This window comes from Ursus arctos, unplaced genomic scaffold (assembly GCF_023065955.2).
Source record: "Ursus arctos isolate Adak ecotype North America unplaced genomic scaffold, UrsArc2.0 scaffold_8, whole genome shotgun sequence".
Lineage (NCBI taxonomy): Eukaryota > Metazoa > Chordata > Mammalia > Carnivora > Ursidae > Ursus > Ursus arctos.
Genome location: NW_026623100.1, coordinates 56875437 through 56890675, shown reverse-complemented (window position 1 = coordinate 56890675; position 15239 = coordinate 56875437). Strand labels below are relative to the sequence as shown.

At 41.2% G+C, this 15239-nt stretch overlaps 1 protein-coding gene across 2 annotated transcripts in view; it reads right to left on the bottom strand.

Moving 5' to 3' along the window:
- Nucleotides 1-13938, bottom strand: part of STRN (striatin) — a 102788-nt gene extending 88850 nt beyond the window's left edge. Inside the window, exon 1 of one of the 2 annotated variants that reach the window (XM_026478905.4) lies at nucleotides 13575-13938. In XM_026478905.4, the coding sequence (XP_026334690.1) occupies nucleotides 13575-13808 (234 nt within the window). In that variant the 5' untranslated portion in view covers nucleotides 13809-13938. The remainder of the gene's footprint in view (nucleotides 1-13574) is intronic. The other variant, XM_026478910.4, reaches the window with a different exon arrangement.
- Between the last annotated feature and the right edge of the window lie 1301 nt (nucleotides 13939-15239).

Genomic DNA, 15239 nt, shown 5'->3' with positions numbered 1-15239 from the left:
AAAATATTAAATCGTTTACAAAACCAGATGCATGGCTGGGAGAGTGAGGACAAGAGAGTGAAACACTGACTCAAAGCTGAATCTAGACTTCTAGAAAGGGTAAACTAGGGGCTCGGTATAGGGAAGAGAGGTAACTTGGTTCGGGAGAAGGATTTCAGAAAGGCTGATTGAGTTTCAAGTTATAGCAGGTCATCCAGGTGACATGAACAAGAAATCAGACATGCAGAATTGTAACTGTGGGAAAATATCAGCACTACCTAGAAATGTAATTTTGTAAGGCATCTATCTATATGTAAAAAGAATCAACTAGAATGAGAAGATTCAAATCAAAGAGAAACTTCTGGAAAGAAAAAAAAAACAATCTAATCTGGTGAACAAGTATCTGAACGGTGGACTAGAAGGAGGAATAAGTAACCCAAAAGAGAGAAAGAAACTAAAGAAACTGAGATGGAAGAAAATGAGACTAGCAGAAAACCAAGAGTACTAAATGTGGTCTGTACAGAGAAATTAACAGTGAAATGAAAGAGAACAAGATAGGATGACAGTCCTAACAGATAAAAGAGCTGAGAAAGGGGTTCCTTTTGTTGTCACTATTGGTTTGGTTGGTTTTTAAATGGGAAAAACTAAAATGGCATTGCCACAGTGGGTACCACCACAGGCATAATGGACTCAGGTCTATCTAAAATTAAGAATCACTGCTTGGGGCGGCTGGGTGGCTCAGTCGTTAGGTGTCTGCCTTCGGCTCAGGGCATGATCCCAGAGTCCTGGGATTGAGCCCCACGTCAGGCTTCTCCGCTGGGAGCCTGCTTCTTCCTCTCCCACTCCCCGTGCCTGTGTTCCCTTTCTCGCTGGCTGTCTCTCTCTCCATCAAATAAATAAATAAAATCTTAAAAAAAAAAAAGAATCATCGCTTGATTATAAGCTCTAAGTGACCTGGAACCGTATCTGCTTGTTTTCCACTGTTAATCCACAATGTATTTTCTATGAGGCTTCGGCAACTTCGGTATTTCCATACGTTAGTCTTTTTGTACTCACTCTCATTTACTTGGCTAGCTATAAGGGGCTGGGAAACTAAACTTTAATTTTTGATGGAATGAGGCAGGCTTAGGGATAAAAAAGTCAGAATTTTAATTCTAAATTCTGGAACGGGGGCATTTCTATTTTATTAAAAAAAGTTTAAAATCACAGTATATTAGTAATGCAACTGTGAACAAAATCAGAAAGGTAGAATACAAAGTAATCTAGAAAACTAGATAGTTTACTTAAAGCCAGATTTATCTTCACAGAAAAAAATATTCAATTCGTTATCTATTTAGAAGGAATAAAGAACATGCATAAAACTTGAAGCCATGGGTTTTAGAAAAGAAAAAAAAATGTTATCTGACCCTGCTGATTGTAAAGACTTTTCAGGACATGATGCCAAAGACATTTCCTGGCAGTCAGTGTTTAACACACAAAGGGAGAAGAAAACAAACCTATACTCACAACTATCAAAACCCAAGCACCATTTGCTGTGGCTAACATCAAGCTGCAATTATGAAGCCAGTGGCATCCCCAAAATGAGCTCTGTCATAGTGACTTGGCAGGGCCCAGGCAACGCTCTACACAACAGAATACAGATACTACTTGCTCTCAAAGGCTCTTTTCCAGGGGAAGTCATAAGGTGGAACTAGCTAGCAGCAAGAGGGACAGATACACTGCTCCCCTACACTCATGAAATTTATGACGAACACTGTAAATATCAAAGATGTCTGAGACACAGAACTTGCCCTTATGGCCAAAATTTAGCTAAGAGACATGATATACATATTCAAATACACATAGTTAGTACATATTCAGTAACAATGTAGCCTAATATCTGACTCATTTAAGAACCATTTATTAAGCAGCTACTATTTGCCAGTAACTGCTGGACCTTAGGGAAATAAAAACGCCCTTAGTGACTCAGAACCTAGAGATTCTACTGAAACAGAACCTAATGAGTCTACTGAAAGTACAAGATAGGTGGTATAACTAAAACACAGAAGTTCTCATCACTAATCCTTTCTTAACCAAACCTCTGGATTAACCAGTATTCTTTGGTCCCTTTGTAAAACACTGCCCACCGCCCAGGGCACATTAAATATTCACAGCTGGAGTATGCTCTTCTTTACAGTCCACTGCGGTTATCTCAGTTGTATAAACTCATGAAGAGTCAACTTGGTTTCTTCCCAAACCTGTTTATGTCAGTTGCACTGTTGCTTTGATTAGATAATTCAATTAAACATTACATAAACCAATAAAATACAGGTATGGAAAGAAAGACTAAGTCGAATGCTTTGGGAAGACAAGACAACAAGGGAGACCTACAAAAAATACTGCCGTCGAATTAAATGTGGGTGAAACAACTGTAAAAGAATAGGGAAAAGTCATAAAAATCCACAATTCCGCACTGTATACTTTATTCAAGGAAAACCAAAACCAGAAATCACAAACAATGCATTATAATTGTAGCTTTTTCAAGAAAGACAACACACAATTCCAATCAGCATTCTTTAAAAAAAAAAAAAAAAGTGAAGGGCAGGTGGGCTTGGCCTTACAGTGGCAAATGAGTATGCGTTTATATATTTTTAACTTAAATGACTTCATATCATTTCAACCAGATTAACTGCCCAACCACCGGTCAGGATGGTGTTTGTCTTATATATACAAGCTTTTAGGGGGGCATGAAGCTGCACTATGTCTGGAGGTCAGAGAGGTTTCTCAAAGAAGGTAAACTGAATCTTGCAAGAGGATTAGAAATTCACCAGGCAGGGGCACCTGGGTGGCACAGCGGTTAAGCGTCTGCCTTCGGCTCAGGGCATGATCCCGGCGTTATGGGATCGAGCCCCACATCAGGCTCCTCAGCTATGAGCCTGCTTCTTCCTCTCCCGCTCCCCCTGCTTGTGTTCCCTCTCTCGCTGGCTGTCTCTATCTCTGTCGAATAAATCAATAAAATCTTAAAAAAAAAAAAAAAAAAAGAAATTCACCAGGCAGACAAGAGAGGGAAAATATCCCAACCCTATACATTGACTCAGAAGCATGAAAGAACAAGAAAAATGTCGAAGTAACTCCCGTCCATTTACCATGCCCCGGCCCACCTCTCAAACTTTTCTCATGGCAAATTATCCTCTCTCATCTATGAATTAGGGGATAAGTATTAATACCTACCACAAAGAGTTTTGCAAAGATTATAATAGATTACACATGTAAAGTGCTCTACACTGTACCCAGCACATGGTAAGAGCTCAACAACAACAACAAAAAACCTATTATTATTTTTGGAGGGTAAAGAAAGGAAAGGAAACAAGATAAAGTATTGGGTTCAAGTACTAGGACCACAGTACCATCTCCCCAACTAACTACTCTTTAGAGTTCAGTAGGTGTACTGACCCAGATTTCTAGGCTCCTCCTTGCTCCCTTTTAGCTTTATATGAATCCACATTCCTTGGGAGCAGGTTTTGGTTGTGCGTATTATTTGGCTCCTTTGCTGACTGCTTAACCTTCTCATTTAGGAAATAACAAAAAAAAAAAGAGAGAGAGAGAGAGAGAGAGAGAGAACAAGTCCCAGACTGGGCTGTAATTTTCCATCAGGTAAAATTGGTATCATCACCCTTGTGGAATCTGACATCTTGTTTATTTCTCCTAACTAGATATACTGGTATTGGATCCAATTTCTTTTTTTTTTTTTTTTAAATGATTTTCTATCATATTATGTTAGTCACCATACAGTACATCCCCGGTTTCCGATGCAAAGCTCGATGATTCATTAGCTGCGTATAACACCCAGTGCACCATGCAATACATGCCCTCCTTACTACCCATCACCGGTCTATCCCATTCCCCCACCCCCCTCCCCTCTGAGGCCCTCAGTTTGTTTCTCATAGTCCATAGTCCCTCATGTTTCATTCCCCCTGGATCCAATTTCTGTCCCATGTAAACGAATGCTAATGGAACCTGTGTCTAACAGTTCCTCTGGCCCTTTCCTTGGATCTCTATAGTGCAGTTACGCCAAGAACCTATTCGCCACACCCAAAATGCCTATTCCACCCAACCCTGTTCAATATTTCCCAACGCTCCTCTTAATTCCAGGGCTTCTACTCCCTTACTTTTCTCCCAATCTTATCTACAGGAAAAAAAAAAAATCTCATTTTTCCTTGTGCCATACTGCTTCTAGCCAACTCTAGAATAAATTTTCCTTCTTACATATCAATCTTTTCTAATATTCCATCATCTTGCTCAGATAAGGTACTTTTGTAATAAAAGTTAAACAGCATTAAAATGTCTGCCAAAGAAAGTGATTTTATTTCTTCAAATATCTTAATGCATAACAGCAAATACATGGTTGACATATTATTCTGTTCAAACAGCATACGTAGGTTGAGAATGACCTAATAACCAAAGCACTACACAAAAGGTGATATACGGTCAATAAACGCTAACTATATTTTTAAAAATACACACACACACACAGAACTTAATTAGGCTACCATCAGAACAAGCTCAAAAAGATCCAAACTTGCAGACTTTTTAAAAGAAATAAACGTTTTCTATCAGTATTCCCTACACAAAAATAAAATTATTAAAAGAAACTAGAGTGACACAATGTTTAACACTTTTGAGGAACACAAATTGTTCAAGACCTTCCTGAACCCCTTAAAATATAGTCATTTCACTAAGTTGTTCTACTTGAAGAAAAGTTTGAAATATGTGAGAAAAATTTACATAATGACAACTACTCAAAGCATAATTAATCATCTAAATATTGTAATTCACTTGGCTACTTCAGATCAGAAGCAGCCAAACAGGATGAGGGACCAATAAAAGGAGATGATGTGGTATGGGCCAGGGTAATAGGACTCCTGGGTTCTAAACTAAATCTTCACCAACTCACAGAGTGATCGAAGACAACTCACTCCATCTCTCTTTCGTCCTCACTGATAAAACAAAGGATGAGACTTCTTAGGTTCTAAGGTCCCTCAGGAGGTAAAATATTCTTAGTCTAACAAAGGGAACAGAAAATTGAGGGTAGAGATGGGGGGAGGGGGCAAGAAAGTGTGTGTGTGTGTGTGTGTGTGTGTGTGTGTCTTTCCTTGTCAGCCCTAGAATTCTGCAAGTGCTAAAATGAAGACTAGACAATACATGCTCTAGGAATTAAGAACAAGCTCATGTGTGCAGTTTCTCCCTCCTGTCTGTGTCTGCTCCCCCCACCCCTTTGCTCCCCACTCTGTTTCTTCTTTTCTTCTACCTCCTTCCCCAGCTTCTCTCTTGCCTCAGGTTTCTCTCCTAAACTCCAAAGTTTCCTCTATTCCTATCTCCTGTCCTCAATGCTTACAAGTTATTACCACCTATCACTCCACATCTCTGACCTGCCCCTTACTTCTAATACTGTCAGTTTATCGTCCTTAAACCACTACTAACAGGGCAAAGAGAATCTAAGTAGCCACTATGCGCCAAATGGATCATTTAAACCAGATCTTGGCTTCTAAAATTTAATTTAAATAAATAATACAGTTGAAAGCGTTCTCTCCATAGAAATCTCAAACAGCAAGAGCAAACCGTTTATTAGACACCTGTTATGGGTCACATACTTTGCATACTTAATCTTTTTAAAATTACAACTACTCTTGTTTGGTGGGTATATTAGAATTCACAATTTACAAAGATGAGGGTCAGAAAAATTATATACTAGAAATGATGGAGTTAAGGCCCATACTTTCCATAGCCATATTATGATAGGCAATAGTTTGTTTTGTCAAATGGACCACCAAAGCAAGAAACTCCAAGGATCCCAACGGCAAGTTCATTTCTAATGGCCCAGAATTGAAAACTAGATACCATTAATAACATTCATAAATCAAAATGCATGGCTGGCATCAAGTAGATAATAAGCTGACAAAGGGAAATCAGTCCAGAGTATTTGGACTTCCAAACACCTTTCAAAGACTGGATTAGTAAAGGGGTTTGTTTGTTTTAAATTCTGCTTATATTACCAAGATTTTGGAGAAAAGCTGTAGTCTCCTCTCCTACCACTGGAACTCAAAGAGAAGTAGACTTAGATGGTAAATAAACTTTACGGCTAAATAAGGGCATCTCTTTTTTTTTTTTTTTTTTTTATTTGACAGAGAGAGACAGCCAGCGAGAGAGGGAACACAGCAGGGGGAGTGGGAGAGGAAGAAGCAGGCTCATAGCAGAGGAGCCTGATGTGGGACTCGATCCCGGTACGCCAGGATCACGCCCTGAGCCGAAGGCAGACGCTTTAACGACTGCGCCACCCAGGCGCCCCTAAATAAGGGCATCTCTTAATAAAGAAGTATTATCAATGATATTTCTCCACAAATAATTACTGGGCCACTCTTATTTATCAGTTTTTGAAAGTAAGATAGTGCCCTAAATTAACTCTTCTACTGCAAACAGCTAAAAATTCTGGACAGAATACTTTCACACTCATCTAAAAGGCAAAGCTGATAAGAAGTAAGGAATTATTTGACCAAAATTGAAGTGAAAATGAATACCGAGTGAGGTAAGAGAACAAATGCCACTTTTGCCCTTTGGGTACTGGCCAATCAGAACAAATCAGAACCTTAGTTTGGACAGCCTTACAAGACCCAAAGGGCAAAAATCAAAGACCAGGACCATCCAGAGTGAAAAGTCTAACAGGTGATATACCCACATTTAGCTAAGACCTAAGGGACTTATACCTTCAAGGCAAAGGTGAAGTACACTGGTCTTCAAATGTATTTGCAACAAACATTTGCATCAACGGGGTGGTCCAAATTCAAGCAATGAATTTATTTTAAATGGTTCTGGATTGGTAATGCTTCCAAAAAGCTACCAGAAGCAAATGAGAAGAACTTCTGAAGAAGATACCTTTATTTGAGACCTCGGTTTAGTCTTAACACTTTTTCAAGACAGTGAGCATCACACGAAGATAACTATGCATACAAACAAACAGGCCATCATGAACAAGACCCAGCAAAAACAAGAGATCATAGAAAGGTACCTCTAAGACCTCACATACAGGAAGTACAGAGATAACAACTATAAAATAACTATACTTACTAGGTTTAAAGAATAAAAGAGGACTTGGGGCGGCTGGGTGGCTTAGGCAGTTAAGCAACTGGCCTTGGTTTCAGCTCAGGTCATGATCGCAGGGTCCTGAGATCAAGCCCCATGTCTGGCTCCATGCTCAGCGCAGAGTCAAGTATACTTGAGATTCCTTCCCTCTCCCCGTCCCTCCGCCCCTCTCCCCTGCCCTCCCCCAACCAGCTCACACACACTCACTCTCTAAAATAAATAAAAAATAAATTTTTTTTTTTTTTAAGAATAAAAGACAACCTGAAAATATCTTCAGGGAACAGGAAACTATTAAGAAAAGATCCAGCAGCAGATTCAAAAAGGAACCAAACTGAACTTCAATAATAATCAAAATTACAAACTCACTGGATGGCTTTAAAACATTAGATCCAATTGAAGAGAAAGTTAATGGACTGGAAGATAAATCAGAATAGATAAAGAAGGTCTAAAGTACATGTAATCAGAGACCCCACCCCAAAAAAAGAGAACAGGATAGAGCAGAAATCTAAAGAGATGACTGAGGATTTTGTGGATTTTTTAAGGAGCCTAGCAAAGTCACAAACAAAAAGAAATCTATACCCAATACATCATAATAAAACTACAGAACACCAAAGTCAAGACAAAATATTAAATGTAGCCAATAAAATAAGCTAGAAAACAGGCGGACAGAGTAAAATCTCCATGTCTGTTGTTTTAAATGAGAAGAAAAATGATAAGCATTAGTGTGACTGATTACCTCAGAAAGTTCTAAGGATCAAGCAAGATAATGTATTCGAAAGGGCTTTAAAAAAACTTAAAAGGTATCTGGCGATTTAAGTGACAGCTTGTATAAAACCTATTTCATTCTTGGGTCATTCAACCTCTCTGTGGGCCTCACTTTACCTGCAAAACAAAGTTGCAGCTGATTTTTTCCAAAGTTCATTCCAGCTCAAAGATTACTCTATCATTATCTCTCTCAGTCAGAGGGAGGTGAATCAAATTATAATATTCTACTGGCTAAAAATAAAATGCTAGCTATCATCAGAAAGAATAATAGAAATTATATCCCGAATTCTATAAAAAGCCATCTATATCTGGAATATTAATACATGTCAAAATCATCAAACTATACATGTAAAATCAGAAGAAAACAACTAAAGTAGTGGTTCTCAATCCTTGCTGCATATAAGGACTACCAGGGAGCTCAAAAAAAATACTAATACCAGGGGCCCTATATCCTAAGATTCGCATTTAATTGGTCTGGGGTAGAGTCCAGGAAATTAATATTTTTAAAAGTTCCCCCAGATTATTCTAAGACTGCGCTATAGCCGAGAAATTCGAACTAAAGTGACAAACAGTAGGATATGTTTTAAAAGAGTAAGACCTCTACAATCTTTCTAAAATATAAAGATTATAAAATTATCAAGGATATAAATAGAATGAAAAATGATCCTGTTTACAAAATTATACCGTACCACAGTGGGGTTCACCTGCTCCAAGTTCAAAGGAAGTGGTTTAAAGAGTCAAATAAAACCAAAGATTAGTTTTACAGAGTGGTTAGTAAATGTATATGATTTGTTACCCAAGACATCATGCAAGGTTAAGATAAACACACTCAGAAAAATTTACACAAATTCCAAGATAACAGACCATATTGAGTTACAAGGAAAGCAAATACATGTGAAGTACATAATCAGTATTGTGAGGCTGACACTGAAGGCAACAATTCACTCCCGTGAAACGTCCCTTAGCGCCACCATCAGACCTGGAATATTAGACTGCCTGGTCCAGGCTGGCACTTCCGTGCTGTAGCCTTAGAAGAGTTCACGAGCAAAGATTATGCTTTTCTCTGGAGACAAGGACATAAAAAAGAATGCAAATGTAACATCACGTATTTGCTACCATTTATTCATTCAGTACCTACTTTGTGTTATGTGCCAGCCTCTGAGATATTTTAAAACATCTCATTTAATCCTCACAAGGTAGTTTATTATCCTCACCTTGTACATGTGGAAACTAAGGCTCTCAAAGGTCAGAATTTGTTTGCCATGATTGCCATAAAGTAAAGCAGTCTTACAGAAAAGATTTAAAGCAGGTCTATGCCATGTTGTCTCTCACCGTAGTTGCAACACAAAATAAACTGTCATTTTAAGTGCTATATCCATCTAAATGCTCAGTAAATTTTAACAGTCCTATGAAGCTACTCAGTCAAAATAATTGAGTCATACATGAGTCTCTTTTCCTCACATTCTATTCTTCAGCACATCTGTCGGTTCTACCTTCAAAAATGTATTCGAATCCATTACACTTTGAATATGTACCAAAATATATATTCACCTATCTCATCACTACCACCTTAACTTATCTCCAGCCTGGATTATTAAAACAGCCCCGAACAAGACTCCCTGATTCTTTTACTCTTGTCTTCCCTCTAAGTATATTCTAAATCCTTGCAAAGGGTTCCTTTTAAAGATGGTGTTGCTCCTTTACCCAAAACATTTCAACAGTTGCTCATCTGGTGGAGGTAAAATCTAAGATCCTTACAATGGGCAAGACCCAGTACCTCTGACATTTCTTCCGTTCTTCTCCTCCACTCTAGCCACACGTGCCTCATTATTCCTCAAACATTCCACGTATGCCCCCCCCCCCACTGTTCTCTAGGCCTACAAAGCTCTTTCCTTACTTTCACCTTCTCAAGTCTTACTCAAATGGCGTCTCGTCAGTTAAGCCTTTCTTCCCCACTTCACCCTCTCAAGCATTTCATATCCCACTTACACCATGTTATCGTGGTGCTCGCTACCACCTAACATTTTATGTATATAGCTATTTATTACTGTCTGCCTTCCTCCAGAATTTAAGTTTCATGAAGGAAGGATCTACTTTAATCATTCTTGTTTCTCCAGTGCCTAGAACAGGAGCAGGCATAAAACGGGTGACTGACATTTATTGAATGAAAATATAAATCAATAATGCCAAAATCCAAATTAATAAATACTCCAGTATACAGTCTCTACACCACATGCCCTAAGCTACTCAATCATATGACCTTTTTCACACAATTTTAGCATTTGCAGGTCAACAGCAGAGCCTCTCCTACCACACTCAACCCCCAAAATCTAGGGCCAATAAATTTTATTATTTACATGTTTGCTTTCTGTTATGTCAGTAATTTTCAAACAGGTTCTCATTACCTCATAAAGTTCTTTCTTTCTGCTACTCTCCCCAGTCACTGCTAGCTCTCCTCTTTTACACTAGTCTAAGAAAATTTAAGCCCCCAACGTGATAAATACTGATTTTTCTGCATCTTGCTTGTACTATGACTCCAACTAGACTGCATGCTCTTTTGACGTCATCTAGTTCAATGTCTCACATATAGAAAATTCTCTCAAATGTTATGATTAGTATTCCAACTCCATTTCCTTTCACAAATATAAAGCTCAGTAATAATCCTAACCATTCTTTTCCCATGAGTTACCTATTCTCATCTGAATGGTGGTAATGAGGTGGGAGGGAGATTATCAAAAATAAAGAGAATTCTACATTAACCAAAATGGGCAAGGAGTGGGGGTAATGACAAGTTTGCGGCACAATGTAGCTGGTTCCTTCCTCCCAAGACCTGAAGAAGGGAGGAAGTGGAAGAGGCAGGCCAGGTAGATGAGAGCTTGGATTGCCTTGCACAACTCTGCCCTGGCAACCTGAAAGAGCAGGACGGACAGGTTCCTGAAGGGACAAATTAGGCTTAATCTTAAAGGTATTTTTGTTGACTTTGGTGTTAATGACTTAAGAAGAGATTCAAAAATCAAAAGGGGGACGCCAACTAATCCAAATTTCATCATCATTCATTCAACTCTTCCTTCCTATAGTTGTTTTACAAAAATTCCAACGGCAAAAGAAAAATGAAGTGATACGTTCAAATTTAATGATGCTGATGAAATGACTTTAAGAACATATTTTAAATTGTGAGATTCCTGCAACTCTCTCCTGCAAAATACAAAACAAAAGCAGAACAAAAATACATAATATTTGTTCTGTTTGGAAAATATGACACATTTTTAATGTTTGACGTTTCTCCATGGATGCTTAAATAAATGTGAGCACAAACCAAAACACACTGTAAAAATGTAGTGCCATCAATGTGATGAGCACCAATGGGAAACCTACCTGAGCTTTAACATTTGCCACAAATAACCTGGGAAGTAGCGTGCGTGCGTGCAAAACTGAAGAGTGACTACAATTAATTACAGGTAAACTGAAAAGTTGAAACTGAGGAGTGGAGGGGGAGCACTGAGAGATCAGACAAGGGGTGAGATGAGTTGGAAGTTCCCAAACCTCCACAAGTAAGAAGGGAAGAATTATTATCTTGTTTGTTTTTAACCAAATTAGTGTGACTCACCTTCCCTTAACTAGAAATTAAAATTTAAGCAGTCACATACAAAAATCATTCTCCACACCTGAACAATGTTAAAGTTAAAGCCTGCCTTTCACTCTTCCTTGAAGCCTGAAATCCACAAACTCAGTTACAGAATGCAGTGCTAATAGAGTGCTTTATTAATAAATCTGAATGAAACATTTAAGTCTGCTTGTTATTTATACAGACATGGTCAGATTTATTTTGAGAAAAATTAAAAATATCCATAGACTAGATACTGAAGTACATAAAAGGAATCAAAAGAAGTTGCTGAGGGGCGCCTGGGTGGCACAGCGGTTAAGCGCCTGCCTTCGGCTCAGGGCGTGATCCCAGCGTTCTGGGATCGAGCCCCACATCAGGCTCCTCCGCTATGAGCCTGCCTCTTCCTCTCCCACTCCCCCTGCTTGTGCTCCCTCTCTCGCTGGCTGTCTCTATCTCTGTCGAATAAATAAATAAAAAAAAAATCTTTAAAAAAAAAAAAAAAAAAAAAGAAGTTGCTGAAGAATATAAACATACAACTGTAGAAATAAAGAATGAGAAAAAATTTTAATAACTATGGGTTATGCCTTGTTTCATTCAACTCCTCCCAGATGCCCTCCTCAAACACCAGATCTAAAATAAAATAGCTGCCCCTATCACACTCTATTCCTGTACCTGATTTATTTTTCTCATCCAAGTTGCCACTATGGTCCAATGTATTATATACTTGGATTTGCTGACTGCTGACTAAAATGTAAGCTCTATGAGGGCAGAGCTGCTGTCGGTTTTGTTCATCTCAAAGCGTAGAGGCACACAACTGGCACTCAATAAATGTACTGAATAAATAAAAGATGAAACTGAAGTTCAGAGAGGCGAAAGGATTTCCTCAAGGTCAGAGCTAGAAGCAAGCACAGCCGGTACTACAACGCTATCTACTCCCTCTTTCCACAGCCACTTCCACCACGCCAAAGCACCCTGTTCCAGCACATGATTCTATTTAACAGATTTCTCCTTTTTTTAAGTGCCAAAGAAAATACATGTTACCAAAAAAAGGGACACACTGGTAGCATTTTAACTTCAAGTGTTTCACCAACCAAAACTATACTCGGATTTCATAAGCATACAGGATTAGCCAGTAAAACAGAAAGGCACAGCTACTCAGTTCTTTAAGCTCCTTGTGAAATTGGTGTATGCCTTGGAAGTTTTAAGAACAGCCACTGAAACCTACTTAGCAATTCAGAATGGCCAGTAAAGATCAGCCTCACTTTCTTCTATGAGCCCCAACAGCTCCTTCCTGGATATACTTTATCTTGCAAATTATGCAAGGAAATGTAACCAACTTTAAAGTCCCTTTTAGTTCCTTTCAAAGTACAAATCAACCTCACAAAACCCTGGACATAAAATTAACCCTTGGGAAGTTTCAGATTCTGAGAACTGGAAACCATCTCTGAACCATCACCTGAGATCAACTAAGTCCTTCATTCAAAATCCATGAATCTGAAATACCTGAAAGAAACCCGGGAGGGGTAAGGAAGAGGAAAGAGAAAAAACATTTACATATATCAAAAAGGAGCTGATATTCCTAATAATACTTTCGCCCAACATCAGCTTCTCGCTTAAAGTCAAGGCCCCACGTACATTAACTTCTGCTGTCTTTAATCACCCTCCTTTCAGAGAGAGGAGCCAACTACCAACACCTTTCGCAGGGAACATCTCTAGACCTAGGATGGGACTCACTAGAGCAGAGGATGATTTGCTCGACATCTCTCAAAACTACTGTCAACCCAATTAGTAAACTGAAAGGGACGACCTAAAATGTGGGACGGGAAAAGAGTTGGAAAGAGACTGAGTTAAGAGTGGGAAGCAGCAGACGAAAAGGAGCGGGGAGGGTAAACAACGCATCAAGGGCGGGAGTGGGAACCCGGGTCAAGGAAGTGGGGTCAGCGAAAGGCAAAGGTGAAGGGGGTAAAGAGACGCGGTTCTGGGTGGGATGTGCGGGAGCAAAGGGGGAGGGGACGAGCGGGGGCTGAAGGGGGGAGGGGGAAGGGTCCTGGGCGGGGCGGAAGGGAGCGAAGAGGCGGGATGAAGAGGGCCAGGCCGGGAGGGTCTTTACCTGCAGCTCCGCCCGCTCCACCTCCCACTGGGCTCTCTCAACCTCGAAGCGGGCCCACTCATGCTGCAGGAAGTGCAGGATCCCAGGGAGGCTGTACTGGGCTCGCGCCGCCCCCGCCGCAGCCGCCCCGTCGCCGGCCGCGGCAGCCTCCGCCAAAGGCCCGAGACCCTTGGCACCGCCGGCGCCCGGGTGGTTGTTGCTGAAGAAGACGCCGGGACCCGCCTGCTCGTCCATGGCGGCCGCAGAAACCCCGGGAGCTGCCCAGGCGCCCAGCAGCGGAGGCAACGGCGGCGGCGGCCAGCAGCGCCTCCTCCTGCCTCCGCCGCTCCCCGCCCACACCCCAGTCAGCAGGGAGCAGCCGCCTGGGCGCGGGGGCCGGCCGAGCCCGGGACGGGCCGGGAAATGGGTCAACTGCGGCGCGCGGGCGGCCCGGGGCTTGCTGGGAAATGTAGTCGCGGGGCGTGGCGCTGGCGAGCCCGACAGCGGCGGCCTGTGGGGCTGCCAGCGGCTCGGGCGCGGCCGCAGCCCCGCCCCCTGGCCCGCCCCGGCCCGCCCCTGCCCGCAGTGGTGGGGGCCGGCTGGGCCGGGAGCGCGGGTTTCCTCACCCGCCCGGCGGGTGCAGGCGGGCAATGCGCCAGTCCCCCTCGCACACGGAAGTTCTCGGGCGGCGCGCCCTGTTGCACATACACACACACACACACACACACACACACACACACACACACACGGAAGTTGTCGCGCCAAGATACCAGACTGAGCTGCACATCTTTCAGGGCTTCCTGGTAGTTCTGTTAAGAAACAAGCTCAAAGCGACGTTCGGAGGTCAGGCTCTTGGACCCGGATCCTCCAGCTAGTTGGAACTCAGCCCTCTCCCTTTGGCTCCGACTTCAGTGTTTTCTCTGGCCGCAGACACTCCTCAGTTTTGGCAATCTGCTTATCGCTCTCGCTCCTCCCTTTCTTTTTCTCTTCGGGGTTCCAAACCTGTTGCCTGATCAGTTTTCACTAATAAGGAACTCTGATCAACTCTCCTAGACTAGCCCCCTTTCAGCTTCTAAATTCTGGGTTGTTGGCACTGCAACTGAAACACTGATAAGCCTGAAGTCCCTTTCCCTTGCAGTCAATCTTGCAGTAAATCCAAATCCGGTAAAGTTTAAGATATCCAAGGCTGCTATTTCGGTCTCCCTTTTCCTACCTTTTCCCTCGCAGTTTATACTCAGTTCAACTCAACAAATATTTGATTGTCAGTTATTTCTGTCGCTGGGGATATAAAGATAAATGACACAGTTCCTGTCATCAAAAGGAGATTGGCAAGTATATAACCAATTCTCACAGTGCCTTAAATCAACACTACCTGAAAGAACAAAGTCCTTTTCTCTTCCCTAGAACTGTCTTAGGTATCCAGGCTCTTCTCCCTTTTCACCTGTCCCGGTTCCAGTTTCTGTCCAGGTTTACCTGCAAACTCGCAGCAATATTAGCCTACCAAAGACACACCGAAGTCCTTTCAAGTGTTTCTCTGCAAATATTATCCTTCGAAGTCCCTGAAATTATGTCACTATAAATTCACACTACAACAATAATGAAAGGAAGGCACCTGAAAAAAAAATGTAACAAAGGAAAATGAAATGAAGCACTTATTTTGTCCTCATAACAAGTTATTAGTAATTC